Source organism: Microtus ochrogaster, chromosome 22 (genome assembly GCF_000317375.1).
Source record: "Microtus ochrogaster isolate Prairie Vole_2 chromosome 22, MicOch1.0, whole genome shotgun sequence".
Classification (NCBI taxonomy): domain Eukaryota; kingdom Metazoa; phylum Chordata; class Mammalia; order Rodentia; family Cricetidae; genus Microtus; species Microtus ochrogaster.
The window spans coordinates 8912126-8928667 of record NC_022023.1 but is presented as its reverse complement, the minus strand read 5'-3'; the positions used below and the strand labels follow the sequence as shown (position 1 = coordinate 8928667).

At 36.3% G+C, this 16542-nt stretch overlaps 2 protein-coding genes across 2 annotated transcripts; both read left to right on the top strand.

Annotated features, from left to right (window-relative positions):
• The first annotated feature begins 850 nt into the window (after positions 1-850).
• On the top strand, positions 851-1858 carry LOC101994115 (olfactory receptor 14A2-like). Its single transcript, XM_005357635.1, has one exon. It carries the CDS (start codon positions 851-853, stop codon positions 1856-1858), a length of 1008 nt encoding a protein of 335 aa, XP_005357692.1.
• An 8986-nt stretch (positions 1859-10844) lies between these two features.
• LOC101984306 (olfactory receptor 6F1) lies at positions 10845-11771 on the top strand. Its single transcript, XM_005357608.1, has one exon. It carries the CDS (start codon positions 10845-10847, stop codon positions 11769-11771), a length of 927 nt encoding a protein of 308 aa, XP_005357665.1.
• Positions 11772-16542: the final 4771 nt, after the last annotated feature.

The window sequence follows — 16542 nt, the reverse complement described above, 5'->3', positions numbered from 1 at the left end:
GGTGGGAGGAGGGGGAGGGAAATGGGAGGCTGGGAGGAGGCAGAAACTTGTTTTTTTTTCCTTTTCTCAATAAAAAAAACACATTATTCTATTTTTACCCTTTATGTGTTTTATTTTTCTGCATTTTTCTTTTGTTTATTATACTGATACATAGTAATTGCATATTATAAGGAGTAATATGTTTTAATGCATATGCAATTATAATACTGAGGTAATCTTTAGATATATAATTAACAAGATGCTATTGTTCAAACATCCAAAATCTTTCTTAATACCTACTGGCAAACTCAGTATCTATAAAAGAATAATATAATACTACTCAAAGGGAAACAAGACCTTTCTATTGCCATGGAAATTTTTGCCTAAACTAATTATGGCAATAAACTTAAAGTGGTGAGAATGATTTATGTCAAATATTGTTTTTGCTACTCAGAAGACTGAAGATTCTATACCTGAATCTTAAAAAACTAAGTCTGCATATATAGAACCTTAAGGATGTACCAATGATGATTATAGAGAAGGGAGAGATAGAAATAATGGAAAGGGGAGATAAAAATGAGGAAAGTCAGAGAGAAGAGAGTGAGGGAGGACAGAAAGATGAAAATACAAACACAAAAATACAAGGAATATAAATTAAAGAGAGACAGAAAGTAAGGATATGAGGGGAAGTCGGAATGAAATGAGATTTTTGGGGGGAAATATGTGTACCTTATATGTAGTACACATATAAAATAAAAATATATTGATATTTTTCTCTGAGCATATCTGTACATAAATGTTATTACTTATAGCAGCCCCAGTAATTGTTCATTCTTTCTTTCTTGGTGACAGGCCCTGAAAAGAAGCTAGTATGGCTAATGTCACTGCAATAACCGGATTCTTCTTTATGGGTATCTCTGACGTCCAGGAGCTACAGACTCTATGTGGAGTGTTCTTTCTAGTGATGTACATGGCGGCCCTAGCAAGTAACCTGATCATCATCACTCTCATCTCCCTTGACCTGCAGCTTCAAACACCCATGTACTTCTTCCTGAAGAATTTGTCCCTGCTGGATGTCTTCTTTGTGTCAGTTACCATCCCAAACTTAGTTGTGAATAGTCTAACACACAACAGTTTTATTTCCATTCTTGGTTGTGCGGTTCAGGTATTCTTATTGAGTTCCTTCACAGGAGGAGAAGTATTTATCCTGACTGCCATGTCCTATGACCGCTATGCTGCCATCTGCAGTCCCCTGCACTATGACGCCATCATGAATGGTGGTATATGTGTTCTGATGGTGGGTGTCTCCTGGGCTACTGGAGTACTCTTTGGAGCCATAAATACAGCGGGCACATTTTCTCTGTCATTCTGTGGCTCCAATGTGATCCCACAGTTTTTCTGTGATGTCCCTTCATTGCTAAGGATTTCCTGCTCTGAAACACTTGTGCTCATTAATTCAAGTCTTGGCATTGGTCTGTTCCTAGGCATGTCTTGCTTTACTTGTGTGGTGATCTCTTACTTTTACATTTTCTCCACTGTTCTTAAGATGCCTACGAATAAAGGTCAGTTCAAAGCATTTGCCACATGCATCCCCCACCTCACTGTTTTCACTGTTTTCATTGCCACTGCTTGCTTTGTCTATCTGAAGGCTCCCTCAAATGTACCATCAATCGCAGATAAAATCTTTTCTGTGCTCTACACTCTGTTACCTCCAGCCCTCAATCCTTTGATCTACAGTCTGAGGAACAATGACGTCAAGTGTGCTCTGAAGAGGTTACAGCAAAATCTCTGCCACAGGGGTTCACTTCATTTAACACTTCAACGGATCTGTCAGTGGTATAGTGCCTTGCAAGCTGAAAGCAAGATTTGTAAATTTTGACATAGGAAAGAGAAGTGTGGACACTCCTTTTTGCCTTGGTTAATGAACATTCAGCATAAGGACGATATGATCTAAGATCAGAAATTTTATTGTATGTGACTAACATTTGATGTCATCGTACCAGTTTGTGGTTCTGATATGCTAAATCTGTTCTCATTTGGGAACAATTCTTATCCTAAAGACTGATCACTTTGATCATGGTAAGATTAAATAACTTATCATTGGATAACTCACTATATGATTTATTTACAAACAAAAATAACAGTCTCAAAAAATCAGTTTATGCCACAGAAGCAAGTGACCAATCAAGGTAAATTTAAATCTATTTTTTTCTCTGCTAATCTTTCTAGTAATTATAAAGAATAGGCAAGAAATCAACTCAATTGGTGTAGTTTCTATTAGGCTTAATCTTAAAAAAATATCAAATGCTTAAAGCAAAGGCAAAACTGGAGGAAGATGTTGTGATACAAATTCAAAGGGAGAAATAGTAGCCACTCAGGTTGAGGGTATTATAAGAAAGACACTGGAGAGGTTGAAATTTGTGTGGATTTTTTTTCTGTAGTTTCTCCTAAATAGCAACAGTATAGGTAAAAGGATGGAGGCTCCTGATTCTAAAGCTTGCGTCTAAATTCTCTTTTATGCTCTAGATAGTTTAAAAACACAATTCCTTCCCAACATTATAGAAATGTTAAATATCTGCTAAGGAGAGGAGGAACTTTCTGACTTTCCTAGTGGCCTGGAAGGGCTTTTGCAATCTGTGAAGCTATTCGAACTTCATGCATCAAGCAGCAGTTATGCAGCTACTGTGAGTTGTCACTAATAATGAGAATGGAAGGTTTTGGTATTGCAGCTGCACTTGAGTCTTCCGTGCTCCTGTAAGTAAGTAATCCCAATAAACACAGTGGTTTACCAAATAGAACTTTGTTGGTGTTTCATAAATCTTTCTGTGTTTCTCTCTCTGGTCTGGGGTGGTGTTCCTCTACAGATAAAGATAACACATAGTCATCCATGTATCTTTGTCAGGCTGCACACAGTGCAGGAATGCATTAGATCTAACTATATGCAGGTGAGTGTTCTCATCGGTGTTGGGAAAGAAGCTACGAAACCTGCAACAATTGCAAAAGACAAGAATCACTTGTTCATAAAATATTTTTTTTTTGGTTTTTTTTTTTTTTTGGTTTTTCGAGACAGGGTTTCTCTGTGGCTTTGGAGCCTGTCCTGGAACTAGCTCTGTAGACCAGGCTGGTCTCGAACTCACAGAGATCCGCCTGCCTCTGCCTCCCGAGTGCTGGGATTAAAGGCGTGCGCCACCATCGCCCGGCCCATAAAATATTTCTTGAGGTGAATTTACCAGTCTCTTTCAACACAAAGTATTTTCTTTACAAACTTTTAAATCTATCTGTACATTCTGTACTTTATCAGAACAATTATCTGCCGTTTTAATTTAATCGGTTTTCCTTGCTAGAAAAACTAAAATATTTTCCAGGAGGTTTTTATAATGTACAAACAAATTTAATTACAGTAGTAATGAAGTATAGTTATTTTGAAAAAAGGGTTAATATAATCAGTGTAAAGGATTAAGACAATGTCCAAGTTTCTTGTATCCTATTCCATCTGAGACACACACATAATGAAACAAATCATTTTTTTCTCTCTTTCAAACAGAAAAAATATATACTCACCCTTCTGGAATATACTTGTGATCTTTAAAACCATTATTCATAACAATTTCCTTGAACAATGTGCATGTCCTTAAAACCTCCATCCACTGAGCTACATAAAGTTCTGCTAATAAAACTAAAGAAGTACAATATAAAAGACTATGCTCGACTCAACTAGCTGTGTATGATTTTTCTATATTGCACCTCAGTATAGTAAATCTCAAGACCTAAATTACAAAAATCAAAGGAGACAAATAAACTACATCAAACTATAGCACCATCAACATTTGCTGTTCTATAAACAAAACCCTTCTCCATACCTTAACATGGTCCACAAAAAATTACTCTCTCTGATATGTGATGTGCAGATTGCAACTGTTTTTTACTTCACAAATAAACTTTGGTTTACTTGTCGTTTGTGTCTGTTTAACAATTTGTTCATTGATGAGGCTAAAATCATAGATCTGCGAGAGACAGATGCTGGGAATTTTACCAGTAAGCCACTGCCATGTGGCAATACAAAAATTAATAGAAATGGGTTAAACTAAGTTGTAAGAGTTAGCAAATAAGAAGTTAGAGCTAATGGGCCAAGCAGTGATTTAATTAATACAATTTTTGTGTGGTTATTTTGGGGCTAAGCTAGCCAGACAGCCAGGAAAAAAACAAGTGGTTCCTTACCATGCAACAAAACAGCACAACCCAAGTATAAGAGAAATCATTCATCTTGCTTGATTCCAATGTTAGAAAACAGGATAAAAGAGGAGGTTGTGTATGAATGTGGAAGAAAATATGAAGGAAATAGATTACTGAGAAAGACTGCAAATCCCTTTGACCATGGACTATGTGTAACAAATACAGCATACATAACAAAGTATGTAATATGTAAATTGTCTATAAAGAACACGGTGTGCGGTATGTAAATGAGGCATGAACATTCTACAAGACTCCAGGTATGGGGCCACTGAAATTTTGACTATTTCACCAGCTTTGATTCATTTCCAATCTCCTGAGTAATTTTCTCTTAAGAAACTTGTCTCTGTTTCTGCTACTACCCCACATATCCCTGGTTTAGTTTCTTATTCCAGGACTCACCAATCTGAAAATTAAATCAGGTATCCTCCGGACCCTAAACTATGGCTTTAAGCAGTGGTTTGAGCCACCAGTCGGGATGTATTTTTTTTCACTTTTCTTTTTATATATTCTTTTCTTCTATAATAATACATCCCAAACACAACATACCCTCACTCCTTTTTTGCCAGTTCTCTTTACAAGCCTCTCCTCAGATGCACTACTCATTGAATTCCTTCAGAAAAGGGCAGGTCTTCCAGAGTTATCAACTAAACATGGCAAAGAAAGCTATAATTAGAGTAGGCACAAGCCCTCATATCAATGCTAGACAAAGCAACTCAGTAGGATGAAAAGGTCCAAAGCAAAGGCAAAAGAGTCATTGCCCTATTAGGAGTCCCAGAAAACCCTGAACTAAACAACAGCAACACGTTTTCAGGGGATATAGTAGAGACCCATGCAGACTCTGTGACTATTGCTTCAGTCTTTGTGAGTTTCTATAAGCCTTATTAAATTGATTCTGTGGGCCATGTTCTTGTGGTGTCTACAACCCTTTCACTGCTACGATCTTCCCCCTCCTCTGCTGGGGAGTGCTCTAAACTCCACCTACTATTTGGCTGTGTGACGGTGCATCTTCTCTTATCAAGTGCCCAATGAAACCTCTCTGGTGGTGATTGGATTAGGTAGTGATCGGTGAGAACAGTAGAATATCATTAGGAATCATTTCATTAACCTTTTTTGTCAGTTGTGTTGGTTTCTATCCTAGGTCTCCAGTTCATGGCCATGGACTGTCTCTCCTGGCCTGAGCCTCAAGTTTGACAAGTTACAGATTGACCACTCCCAGAAGCTCTGAGAGACCACTAACTCTACATCAAATATAGGGTACTACACAAAATAAAGAACTAAAGAAACTAAACATTAATTAAACAAATTATATGTTAAAACAAAAAATTCTCAATAAGAAATTTCAGATGACTGAGAAACAATTAAAAAATATTCAACATTCATGAAGTAAAGGAAACTCTCACTTGAGGAATCTCAAGTAGATGGAAAAAACTTAAAGTCATGTTCAATATCCTTAGCCCTTAAGGAAATTCTAACCAAAACTATTTTGAGATTACATTTCACATCTGTCATAATGCCTAAGATGAACAACATAATAAACAGATCAGCATAGTCACTATATGGGGCACGGGGACACTATTACTTTGCTGGTGGGAGTGCTAACATCCATAGCTATTATTTAATCAATAGGGAAGTACTACAGAAACTTGGAATCGATCTACATCACAATCCAGCTATAGCACATTTTTTGGAATACTCCCAAATGACTTCCAATCTTAATACAAGGACACTTGCTAAAATATGACCACAACGACATTATTCATAATAGCCAGAAACTTGAAACAATCTAGATGTCCCTCAATAAAATAATGAAAATGTGGTATGTTGGCACAATGGAGAATTACTCAGCTATTAAAAAAAAGTGACATCATGAAATTTGCAGACAAATGGGAGGAAAGAGAAAATAAAGTCATCCTTATTAAGGAAACTCATACAACAGACTGACAAACATGATGTGTATTACCAAGTGGATACTAGTTGTTGAGTAAAATCTAATCACACAACAATCCACAGTTGCAGAGAAGTTAGATTAAAAGGTTTAGCAGGAATGTGCCAATCTCCCTAAGAAGGAAAAAGAGAATATATTTTAGAGTTGGTCTGGGGATAAGTGGGTATGGGAACAGGAAGGATCAGATGGAAAAGGGAGATATTGAGAAGAGATTTTGGGAAGAGATTCCTAAAATTTGGGGATGTTTACGAGGTAATATGGAAACCTAGTTCAGTGAAAACTTCCTGGATCATGTGCAGGTAACACCAGTGAGAATTCCAAGTAAAGTAGTATATGGAGCCTAAAAAGATCATCTGTAACCAGCCAAGGGTTTCAGTGATGGGACTAGGACACGCATCCTACCATAAAAAGAAAAACATATATGGTGGGGAGGGCCTTGGTCCTGCCTCAAAGTGATGCGCTAGACTTTTTTGACTCCCTAGGGGAAGCCTTACCCTCTCTGAAGAGATGGGGGTGGAGTGGGATGGAAGTTAGGGAGAATGGAAAAAAGGGAGGGAGTGAAAGCTAGGATTGCAATGTAAAATGAGAGAAGATTGTTTTAAAAATATGTAAAATGAAATAATGGGGATCTAGACCAAAGCAGCCACCAAAAGGGATCATGGATGTATGTGATCATAGTCTTAAAACATACAAACTCTTGTTCCATCACAGAATTGCATACCATTGCCATTCTTTTGACATTATTTATTTTATTTTTTTAAAAAAATCATTTAATATAGGTTTATCATATTACTTCCCCCAACTTCTCAGAATATGCTCTAACACACACTTAACTTCATGCTTTTTGTCACACCACACATACACACACAAACACGTGCAAACACACATAACCAAAATCCAAAATGCACAGAACAAAAGTTTCTCATGGCCATCTAACCTGCAAGGTTTACTGAAAAAAAAATAGAGCCTCAATATAAAATATGAATAAGCTAAAAATTCTGAAGTCCCCATTTTCAAAGGTTTAGCCAGAGGTCACAGTTTTGTAAATGACCCTAAATTCTCAAGAGAAATTATTAACTTCCTCCCGAAGGTTTCATCTCTACCTAAGCAATTACTTAAGAGCAAATTGCTTTCAGCAGGAATCTTATTATCATGAGGAGAGGAAGACATCAAACACCAAACTGAAAGTTTTGCCACAAAAAGGTCAAAAGGAAACTAAAAATATGGAGAGTTTCAAAGACCATGGAGGATGGCATTTATTTAACAGCGATGAAGTCCAAACGAAGTAAAGTAGACCATACAATGCAATGTAATACCATAAGGGAGGAAAGGCAGGCCACACAAACACATACTAGAGAGGGAGACAGGGATGAGATTAAAATGTAGTCCTTATGCAAAGAAAAGCATTACACTATGAAGACGAGAAAGGTGAGTTTGGAAGACAATGTGTGAGCTTTATGACATTTATGGCAGAAGGAACAACTGGGTAAGCAAAGGGATTATATTGAACTCAAAGCATTCTTTCCAAACTCTGGTTTGTTTTGTATTGATAATTCGTTATGTGACAGAGCCACCGTGCGTTTCATTAATACCTTAAATATGTAAATCAGAAATAACCCAAATGTATTATCTTCAGTTAAAATTATCTATTTTTATAAGAAAGGTAGTATCTTATATATTCAAACTTTGAAAATTCTACCCATGAGAAATTTAAACTATAAGATGCCCTTAAGAATTGCTTAAAACAATATGTTTCCATGAAATAGGATAATTAGTTTCAACTTGTAGCTAATTTTCAAAATCACGAGATAATTTAATTATAATATTTTGAATATATTTTCTTCCCCTTCTCTCCATTTTCTATGGCAAGCACCTTTGGGTGCCCCCAAGATAAACTTGAACACAGAAATGCTCCTCCCTTCTTATGCTGAGTAAAATGATTTCACGTATTCAACATCAGTATCATATATGCTTGTGGGTATTAGCATATTAAGTTTGTATTATAATGGCATATTTTTGGCCATTTTGATTGCATTTGATCTTTTATCTACTTCATTTTCTTATCCTCCTATCTCCCTTTTGTTGGCAGAATATGACCAAGTTTTATTTAGGTAATCTCAGAATTAGTACTAAATCCATTCAACTATTAAGCACTATACACAGGTCTTAAAAACATAGAAAAAGATAATCACGTATCAAACAAATATTAGTTCGTAATAGAGCAAAATTGTACTGCATGTATTCAAATATCATCTCTTTTGACCTAAGAATCTGATGTTAGAAAGACCCTTGTAAAGGTCACTGAAAATACAGTTTAAACATTGTCTGGGACTGTAGTCAAGCCTCTAGAAATAATTTTCACAGTTCTGTTTTTGGAAACTTCTTTGGCTTCTGTTTTTAATCATCATTGTCTATAAAATAGCGTGATTTCAACACAAGGGCAACTCTCAATTCAACTGGTATAAAAGATTATTTTAGACAACATTTGAGAGACCGGGATCTAGGACCACATTTCTACTTTACCTCAAATAATGTTTCCTAACGTGGCAATACTTTTCTGAATTTCTTTACAATACAGAAAAAAAGGAATCCACAAATAAAGGGATCTTTAAAATACATTGCTAGGAACATCTGATGGCAGGTTAGAACAACACTGGAATATCTTTGCAATAGCCTTCAAATGTTGTTTGATGACATTCTGGGCATTTGGGCTGATGGATGCTAGGGACCTCAACAGTTTTTAAAAGGATTTAATTGACAGTTACTAGAATATTAGCTAAAAAACTGTGGTAGGAAATACATGACTATAAAGAGGAAACACTAATTGCCTAAGATAAGTAGTCTCTGACCCTGTAACGTTCTACTCTGCAAGGACACAGACATCCTCATAGGTCTATTAATACTTTGTAGAATCTTTAACACGACCCCTCCTCACCATCACCAATCCTCAGTTCACAATATGAGCAAGAGGATGTTTATAGGTTTATGAAGATGATGTTAGATTATGAAGTGTGACTGAAATACCAACTTTCACTTAGCATTGCAATTCTCATGATTGGCCTTCCAACAATAAGAAGAGATTAGAAAGAGCAAGTGTAACAATATATATTTAAGATTTATGACAGGGAGACACTCAACAATTAAGACCAAGATACCAAGAGAAATGATGCGTCTTCTTGAATCTCATGATGAAGTATGGTGTGAAGAAAACAAATATAATGGTAATAAGTAGATGAGAAATTGGAGTGTGTTTGGTGAGAATTCACTTACTTACTTGGTGTGCTATTTCTTCTCTGTAGAGACAAGAAAGAATCTCCACATATGTGGATTTTCAGGATGAAAGAATTACAGCTAATGACCCTCCAAGTTCTGCAGTTTTCTGTACTGCTTCTGTATTTAAACACTTTTCTTGTCAAGACTCCATATTTTAGAGAATCATATTCAGATACTTCACAGTACTGGTAGCCGCCAATATAAATTTGATTTGTTGCTCCTTGACCACATTTTACAAAATAAAAAAAAATGAATAACATTAAAAGATACTAACTTTTGGCTTTAGGGTTTCAACAACTAAACAATTATAATTTTTGTAACCCATTGTACCTATCAATCTGCAAGATACGCAGGATGACACATAGTTAAGAATCATTTTAACAATTTGGAGGGGGGTAAAAATTTAATTAGCATTTACCCCTGATGATCTTATTCTATTTATTTTTCTCTTTTGCATCAATGACAACATCTAGCACTATTTTTATTCAAATAGAATAATTAATAATCTATATATTATAGGTTTTACTACTGCAGTGTAAGAAAATTAAAGCTATTTTTCCTTTGCTCCTCATAGATTCACCAGCTGGAACTATACAATTAGAAAATTATGAATGAAACAGAGCATGAAGAGGTACCTGTCTTAAAAAGACAACCTCATACACCAAGGACAGACAAAAGAAACAGGACAGAGTTTCACATTTATTTGTTTACCCATGTTATCACTGAACTATTTACAATATCTGGGAAATGGAAAGGACTTAAGCTTGTATTTTTAAGAAAGAGTTTCAAATTACATTATAGTCTTCACCTACTCTCAATTACTGATGTTACTGATGCAGAAATCCATTTTCTCCCAATTGTTTCATATAGATTTATTACTACTATCATTATCATCATCAAGATCATTAGATGAAACAATACAGACCAGGAAATATAAATACTACTTCTGTACACTATGTTTAAGATTTAAAAAGAACTTTGACTCTGTAACTGTCAAATGTGGTTCCAATTTAGGTTGTTGGACCAATTTCAGAACAAATAGATGCTTGTTTTCTATTGGAAGCTATTTTACTTTCCCATTTGTCACACAGGTGAAAATTTAAAATACAGTGAGTGATCACCTTGAAATAGTTATCATTTTGAGTTCTGGATAAGTCGGGCAGAGGCAGGATTTAATTCTTGGAACTCAGGATAACCACAAAAACAATCTGTAATATAGTTAACATGAAGACTTTAGTGAATATTCAGGAAATTTTTGCACATTAATTTCTACATCATTTGGCAGTGATAACAGATGCTTGATGGTCTAAATGTCAGACTTTCATGACATTACTTCTTTTCATCTTTCTAGGACTGCACTACCAGTCTAAAGTCCTAAGTGAAGAAAGTCTGTTTCTGGTTTGAAGTTAGCACAATGGTCACAGAGAATGCGACTCTAGCTCAAGCCTTTCTTCTCTTGGGCTTCCCTGGGCCACAGACCCTACAGCTTTCTCTTTTCATGCTGTTTCTGGTGATGTATCTCCTTACCCTTGGTGGTAATACAGCAATCTTGGTATTGGTCAGTACTTCACACCAGTTACATACCCCTATGTATTTCTTTCTGAGCAACCTGTCATTCTTGGAGATCTGGTATACCACGGCTGCAGTCCCCAAAGCTCTGGCCATCCTGGTGGGAAGAAGCCAGACCATATCATTTTCAGGGTGTCTTTTGCAGATGTATCTGGTTTTCTCCCTAGGTTGCACAGAATACTTCCTCTTGGCAGCCATGGCTTATGATCGCTATCTTGCCATCTGCTCTCCACTACACTACCCGGCTATAATGAACAGTCTACTCTCAGCACAGTTGGCTCTTAGCTCCTGGATTTGTGGCTTCCTGGCCATCTCTGTGCCAACAGCCCTCATCAGCACCTTGTCCTTTTGTGGCTCTCATGCAATCAATCATTTCTTCTGTGATATTGCACCCTGGATTGCCCTGGCCTGCACCAGTACACAGGCCGTGGAGACGGTGGCTTTCGTGATTGCTTTTGTGGTCATCCTGAGCTCCTGTCTCATTACTCTGATTTCTTACGTTTACATAATTAGTACCATCCTGAGGATTCCTTCTGCAAGTGGCCGAAGCAAAGCATTCTCTACCTGCTCCTCCCACCTCACTGTGGTGCTCATCTGGTATGGTTCCACAATTTTCCTCCATGTTCGGACCTCCATCAAGGATGACTTAGATCTGACCAAAGCGGTCCATGTCCTCAATACAGTGGTAACTCCAGTTCTCAATCCCTTCATCTATACCCTTCGTAACAAGGAGGTCAGAGAAACTCTGATGAAAAAATGGAGGAGAATGTGACCCTCCTGAAGTGCCATAGACATTTCCTTCAAGAACATAGGGCTGAATACTTTGTAATATATTTTTATCATTTACAGGAAATTTTTTTCATAGAGTTGTGTGTGATGTGCGAGATATGAATAGTTAGAAATGTTTATAAAAATATATAAAATGGGAATGTAAATTTATTTTGAGACACAATTTGCTCTTTGAATGTATATATTTAAAACGTATTATTTGACTCTGATAGTCACAAAGTAAAACATTAATTTTACAAGGATGTTAGAAGAATAAGCCAAGATATTGCAGGTAAAATGTAGATGAAGAAGCATATGTGAAGTTACAAGATACTTTCATGCTCCCTGTACAGTAATATACAAGCATTGCAGGAGAAAAATAATAGATTATGATCATTTCCAAGCAGTAGATTACAAACAACCAATATTCGTTAATGAAATACAGGTATTTTTCCTAAAATTAAAGATCAGTTGCTATTTCTAAACAAAACAAGCAGAAGATTAAAATTAACGAAAGGAAATGGTTGTATGTACTGTTTTGTCCAAAACTAGATATAGAAATATTCTACCGTACCCCTGACAGCATTACAGTTGAAAGGAAACAGAAACAAATTCAAGAAAAATCAATGTTTAAGCTCAGTTAAGACGTAAGTTGCAAGAATTCTGAGATAAATCTATTCCTGGAAAATGAGTGCTTTCTTTGGTGGTATACCGGACCTGAGGTATATTTTCCAGAGAAGATTATAATATTTTGAGGTCCTTTAATAATTTCTTTTACTCCTTACCTATTGCTCATCCTCAGGGGATTTGCAGTAATGTATCATCAACTGGTGAACTGCATTTAGGCTTCATTAATGGCACCTGAAATAAAGAAGCAATAACAAAGAACTATATGCGTCTACTTGAAAGGAATATTATGCACCAAATTTTTAGGAGCCTACTGGGTGTTGTGATAGTAGAAGAACTTTAGTACCAGGAGGCCATCCAATATATAATCTTTCTCTGTAACCTATGGTTTTACTTACTTTTGGGAGTGCTGTTGCAGGTGATTGCTTTTTTGTTGGTGGTGGTTTTTGAGATATGTTTCAGCTGTAAAGTCTAAGTTGGCCTTGCACTGGTTTGGCATCAGTATAATTTAGGCGGTAAACAGGCTACTGTTACTATCAACTATTTCCCATGATACTAACCTATAAGATCATCATTTAGGCAGTTATTGGTGGTAAATGCCTTTAATCTTAGGACTTTGGAGGCAGAGGCAGACAGATCTCTGAATTTGAGGCCAGGAACATCTACTAAAGCAAGTTCCATGAAGCAGGAATACAGAGAAACCCTGTTTAGAAAAAAATGAGCATTTAAAGATGTTAAGACAGGTAGACATTTTTAAAAACTTAGTTATTTTAGTAATGAAAATCTAATATGTAGAAAAATACAAGAAGTTGTCTTAAGTTTAATGGATATATTAATATCTCATTTGAAACTTGTAGATCTTTTCTTTCTACCTTGTCTCCTCATGGTTTTAATGCCGCAGGACGTGCACAAGATCAAGCCCATCAGCATTTTATCATGGATATTTAAGGAGCTCTTGAGCTTCAACATCCAGCTGAAGCACTGGGAGCTGATGCATGCTTTGCAGAAGAAAGATCTTTTTTTCCCCAAAATATGTTTTAATGTTTTTGTAATACTGTTTAAATTTAAATATAGAGATAAAAACCCAAGAAAATCTGAATATAAAATTACGAATGTTTCTTTGATATTCCTTTGAAACACTGAAGGAACAGAAACACAAATCTATGCATTATATCTATACACACTTTATTTTTACATAACTACAATAATAAAAGTGTTTTCATCCCAAAAGAAATTTTATACATATGTAGTTTATTTTTTTTTTGTTTTTTTTTTTTTGGTTTTTCGAGACAGGGTTTCTCTATGGTTTTGGAGCCTGTCCTGGAACGAGCTCTGTAGACCAGGCTGGTCTCGAACTCACAGAGATCTGCCTGCCTCTGCCTCCCGAGTGCTGGGATTAAAGGCGTGCGCCACCATCGCCCTGCTATGTAGTTTATTTTTAAAAAAAGAAAACAAACTATCTTTCCCACTACTTCCCCTCCTCCCATTCCCTATACATACCCCCCCAACATACCCCCATTCACTCCTCAGAGAGGGTAAGGCACATTGCTTCAAGGCCCTCCCTACTGTATCTAGGCTGAGCAAGGTATTCTTCCAAAGAAAATAGGTTCCCAAAAAGCCAGTACAAGCAGTAGGGATAAATCCTGGGTCCACTGTCAGTGGCCCCTCAGTCTGCCCCAGCCATACAACTGTCAACCACATTCAGAGGGACTAGTTTGGTGCTGTTTGTTCCTTCCCAGTTCAGCTGATGTTGCTGAACTCTCATTAGCTCAGGTAGACTGTTTCAGTGGGTGAACCCATCACGGTCTTGACTTCTTTGCTCATATTCTCACTCTTCAACTGGACTTTGAGAGCTCAGTCCAGTGTTCCTATGCAGATCTCAGCCTCTGTTTCCATCAGTTGCTAGATGAAGGTTCTATGGTGATATTTAAGATATTCATCAGTCTGACAAGAGGGCAAGGTGATAGATATGGATCTGCTTCTTTTTTTTTTCTAGAGCTTTCAGCTGTGCTATTAAGTCTCTAATGTGAGCTTTCTCTGTTTTCTTTATGTGGGCACTTGGTGCTATGAACTTTCCTCTTAGCACTGCTTTCATACCATCCCCATAGGTTTGGGTATGTCTTGTCTTTATTTTCGGTGAATTCAAGGAAGACTTTAATTTTTTTTTATTTCTTCCTTGATCCAGGGGTGGTTCAGTAGTTGACTGTTCAGTTTCCATGAGTTTGTAGGCTTTCTGGGGGTGGAATTGTTAAATTCTAACTTTGCTCCATGGTGATCTGATAAGACACAGGTGGTTATTCTAATTTTTTTTTGTATCTGTGGGTGTTTGCTTTTTTACCAAGTATGTGATCAATTTTTGAGAAGGTTCCATGAGATGCTGAGAAGAAGGTATATTCTTTCCTGTTTGGGTGGAATGTTCTATTTATGTCTGTTAAATCCATTTGATTCATTACATCTTTTAGTTCTCTTATTTCTCTGTTAAGTTTCTGTCTGGTTGACCTGTCCATTAGTGAGAGAGGAGTGTTGAAATATCCTACTATTAGTGCATGGGGTTTGATGTATGATTTGAGTTCTAGTAATATTTCTTTTACATATGTGGGTGCTCTTTTATATTAGGGGCATAGATATCAGGATTGAGACTTCATCTTGATGAATTGTATAAGTATAAAGTGTCCTTCTTCATCTCTTCTGATTGATTTTAGTTTGAAATCAATTTTATTAGCTATTAGTATAGCCACACCCACTTGTTTCTTAGGTCAGTTTGCTTGAAAAACCTTTTCCCAACCCTTTACTCTGAGGTAGTGTCTGTCTTTGAGGTTGAGATGTGTTTCTGTAAACAGCTGAATGTTGGATCCTGTTTTCGTATCCATTCTCTTAACCTGTGCTTTTTTATAGGTGAATTGAGTCCATGGATATTAAGTTATATTAATGACCAGTGGTTGTTAACTCCAGTTATTTTTTTTTTTTTGGTGGTAGTGTTTGTGTGTTTCCCTTCTTTGAGTTGTGTTGGTGGAGGGTTGTCAGATATCTGTGCTATTGTGGGTGTTGTAGGCTTCCTTGGGTTGAGGCTTTCCTTTTAGTACTTTCTGTAAGGCTGGGTTTGCGGCTATGTATTGTTTAAAACTGTTTTTATCATGAAATATCTTGTTTTCTCTATTGATGGTGAAAGAAAGCTTTGCTGGGTATAGTAGTCTGGGCTTGCATCCATGGCGTCTTAGTATCTGCAGCACATCTATCCAATTATCTTAATTATCAGTAACAAAACTGAAAAGTATCAACAGAAAACATAACAAAAATCTTCCATAAAGTTGTTCTGGCCTCTAAAAACAGTCTGTGGCTAGATAAGACTGGAATTTTAAATAGCAAAGAAGCCAAGCAGTAGGGTAAACTAATATCCTATCAATATAACAAAAAGGATTAAAAAGCTATATGTCTAAAAAATGATTTAAATTTGTAGTGTGTAATAAACTAAAATAATGCACTAGTAAAAAAAGTACAAACTTTAAATGAAAATAGACAAAGGGTCCAATATACGGGCTAAAAAAGCCACATATACATGACCAAGAGCTATATGAAAGTTCTTTAAAATCACCAATTATCATGGAAATGTAATCATAAACCAGAATAAAATGTAACCTTCATAGTTGTTAGCTTATCTGTTGTCAGACAAAAGAAAATGACTAGCATTCATTAGAGGTGAGGGAAAAAAAATTTCCTCACTGAAGTTAGAAATGTAAACCATTACAGCCAATTTGGTATATGCTATAGAGTTTTCTCTATGATGTAATTTTATGTTATCTAAAAAGTAAATAAAGTAATAAAAAAATTAAATGATAATCAATTAGTTACATGATGAGTATCCTTTTCTCAAAGGAAAAAAAACACATATATCAAAGAAATTTCTTCAGTAGAATACAGACTTGCCCATTATACAAATAGATAACGCATAGAACCAAATTCTTATAATAAATAATACATAAAGTAGGATCAAGACCCAGTGCCATTGTCCTTGGCTTCTCAGCAGCCCTCACCGTCCGCCATATTCAGAGAGTCCAGTTTTATCCCATGATTTTTCAGTCACAATCCAGCTGGCCTTGGTGAGCTCCCAATAGATCAGCCCCACTGTCTCAGTGGGTGGGTGCACCCCT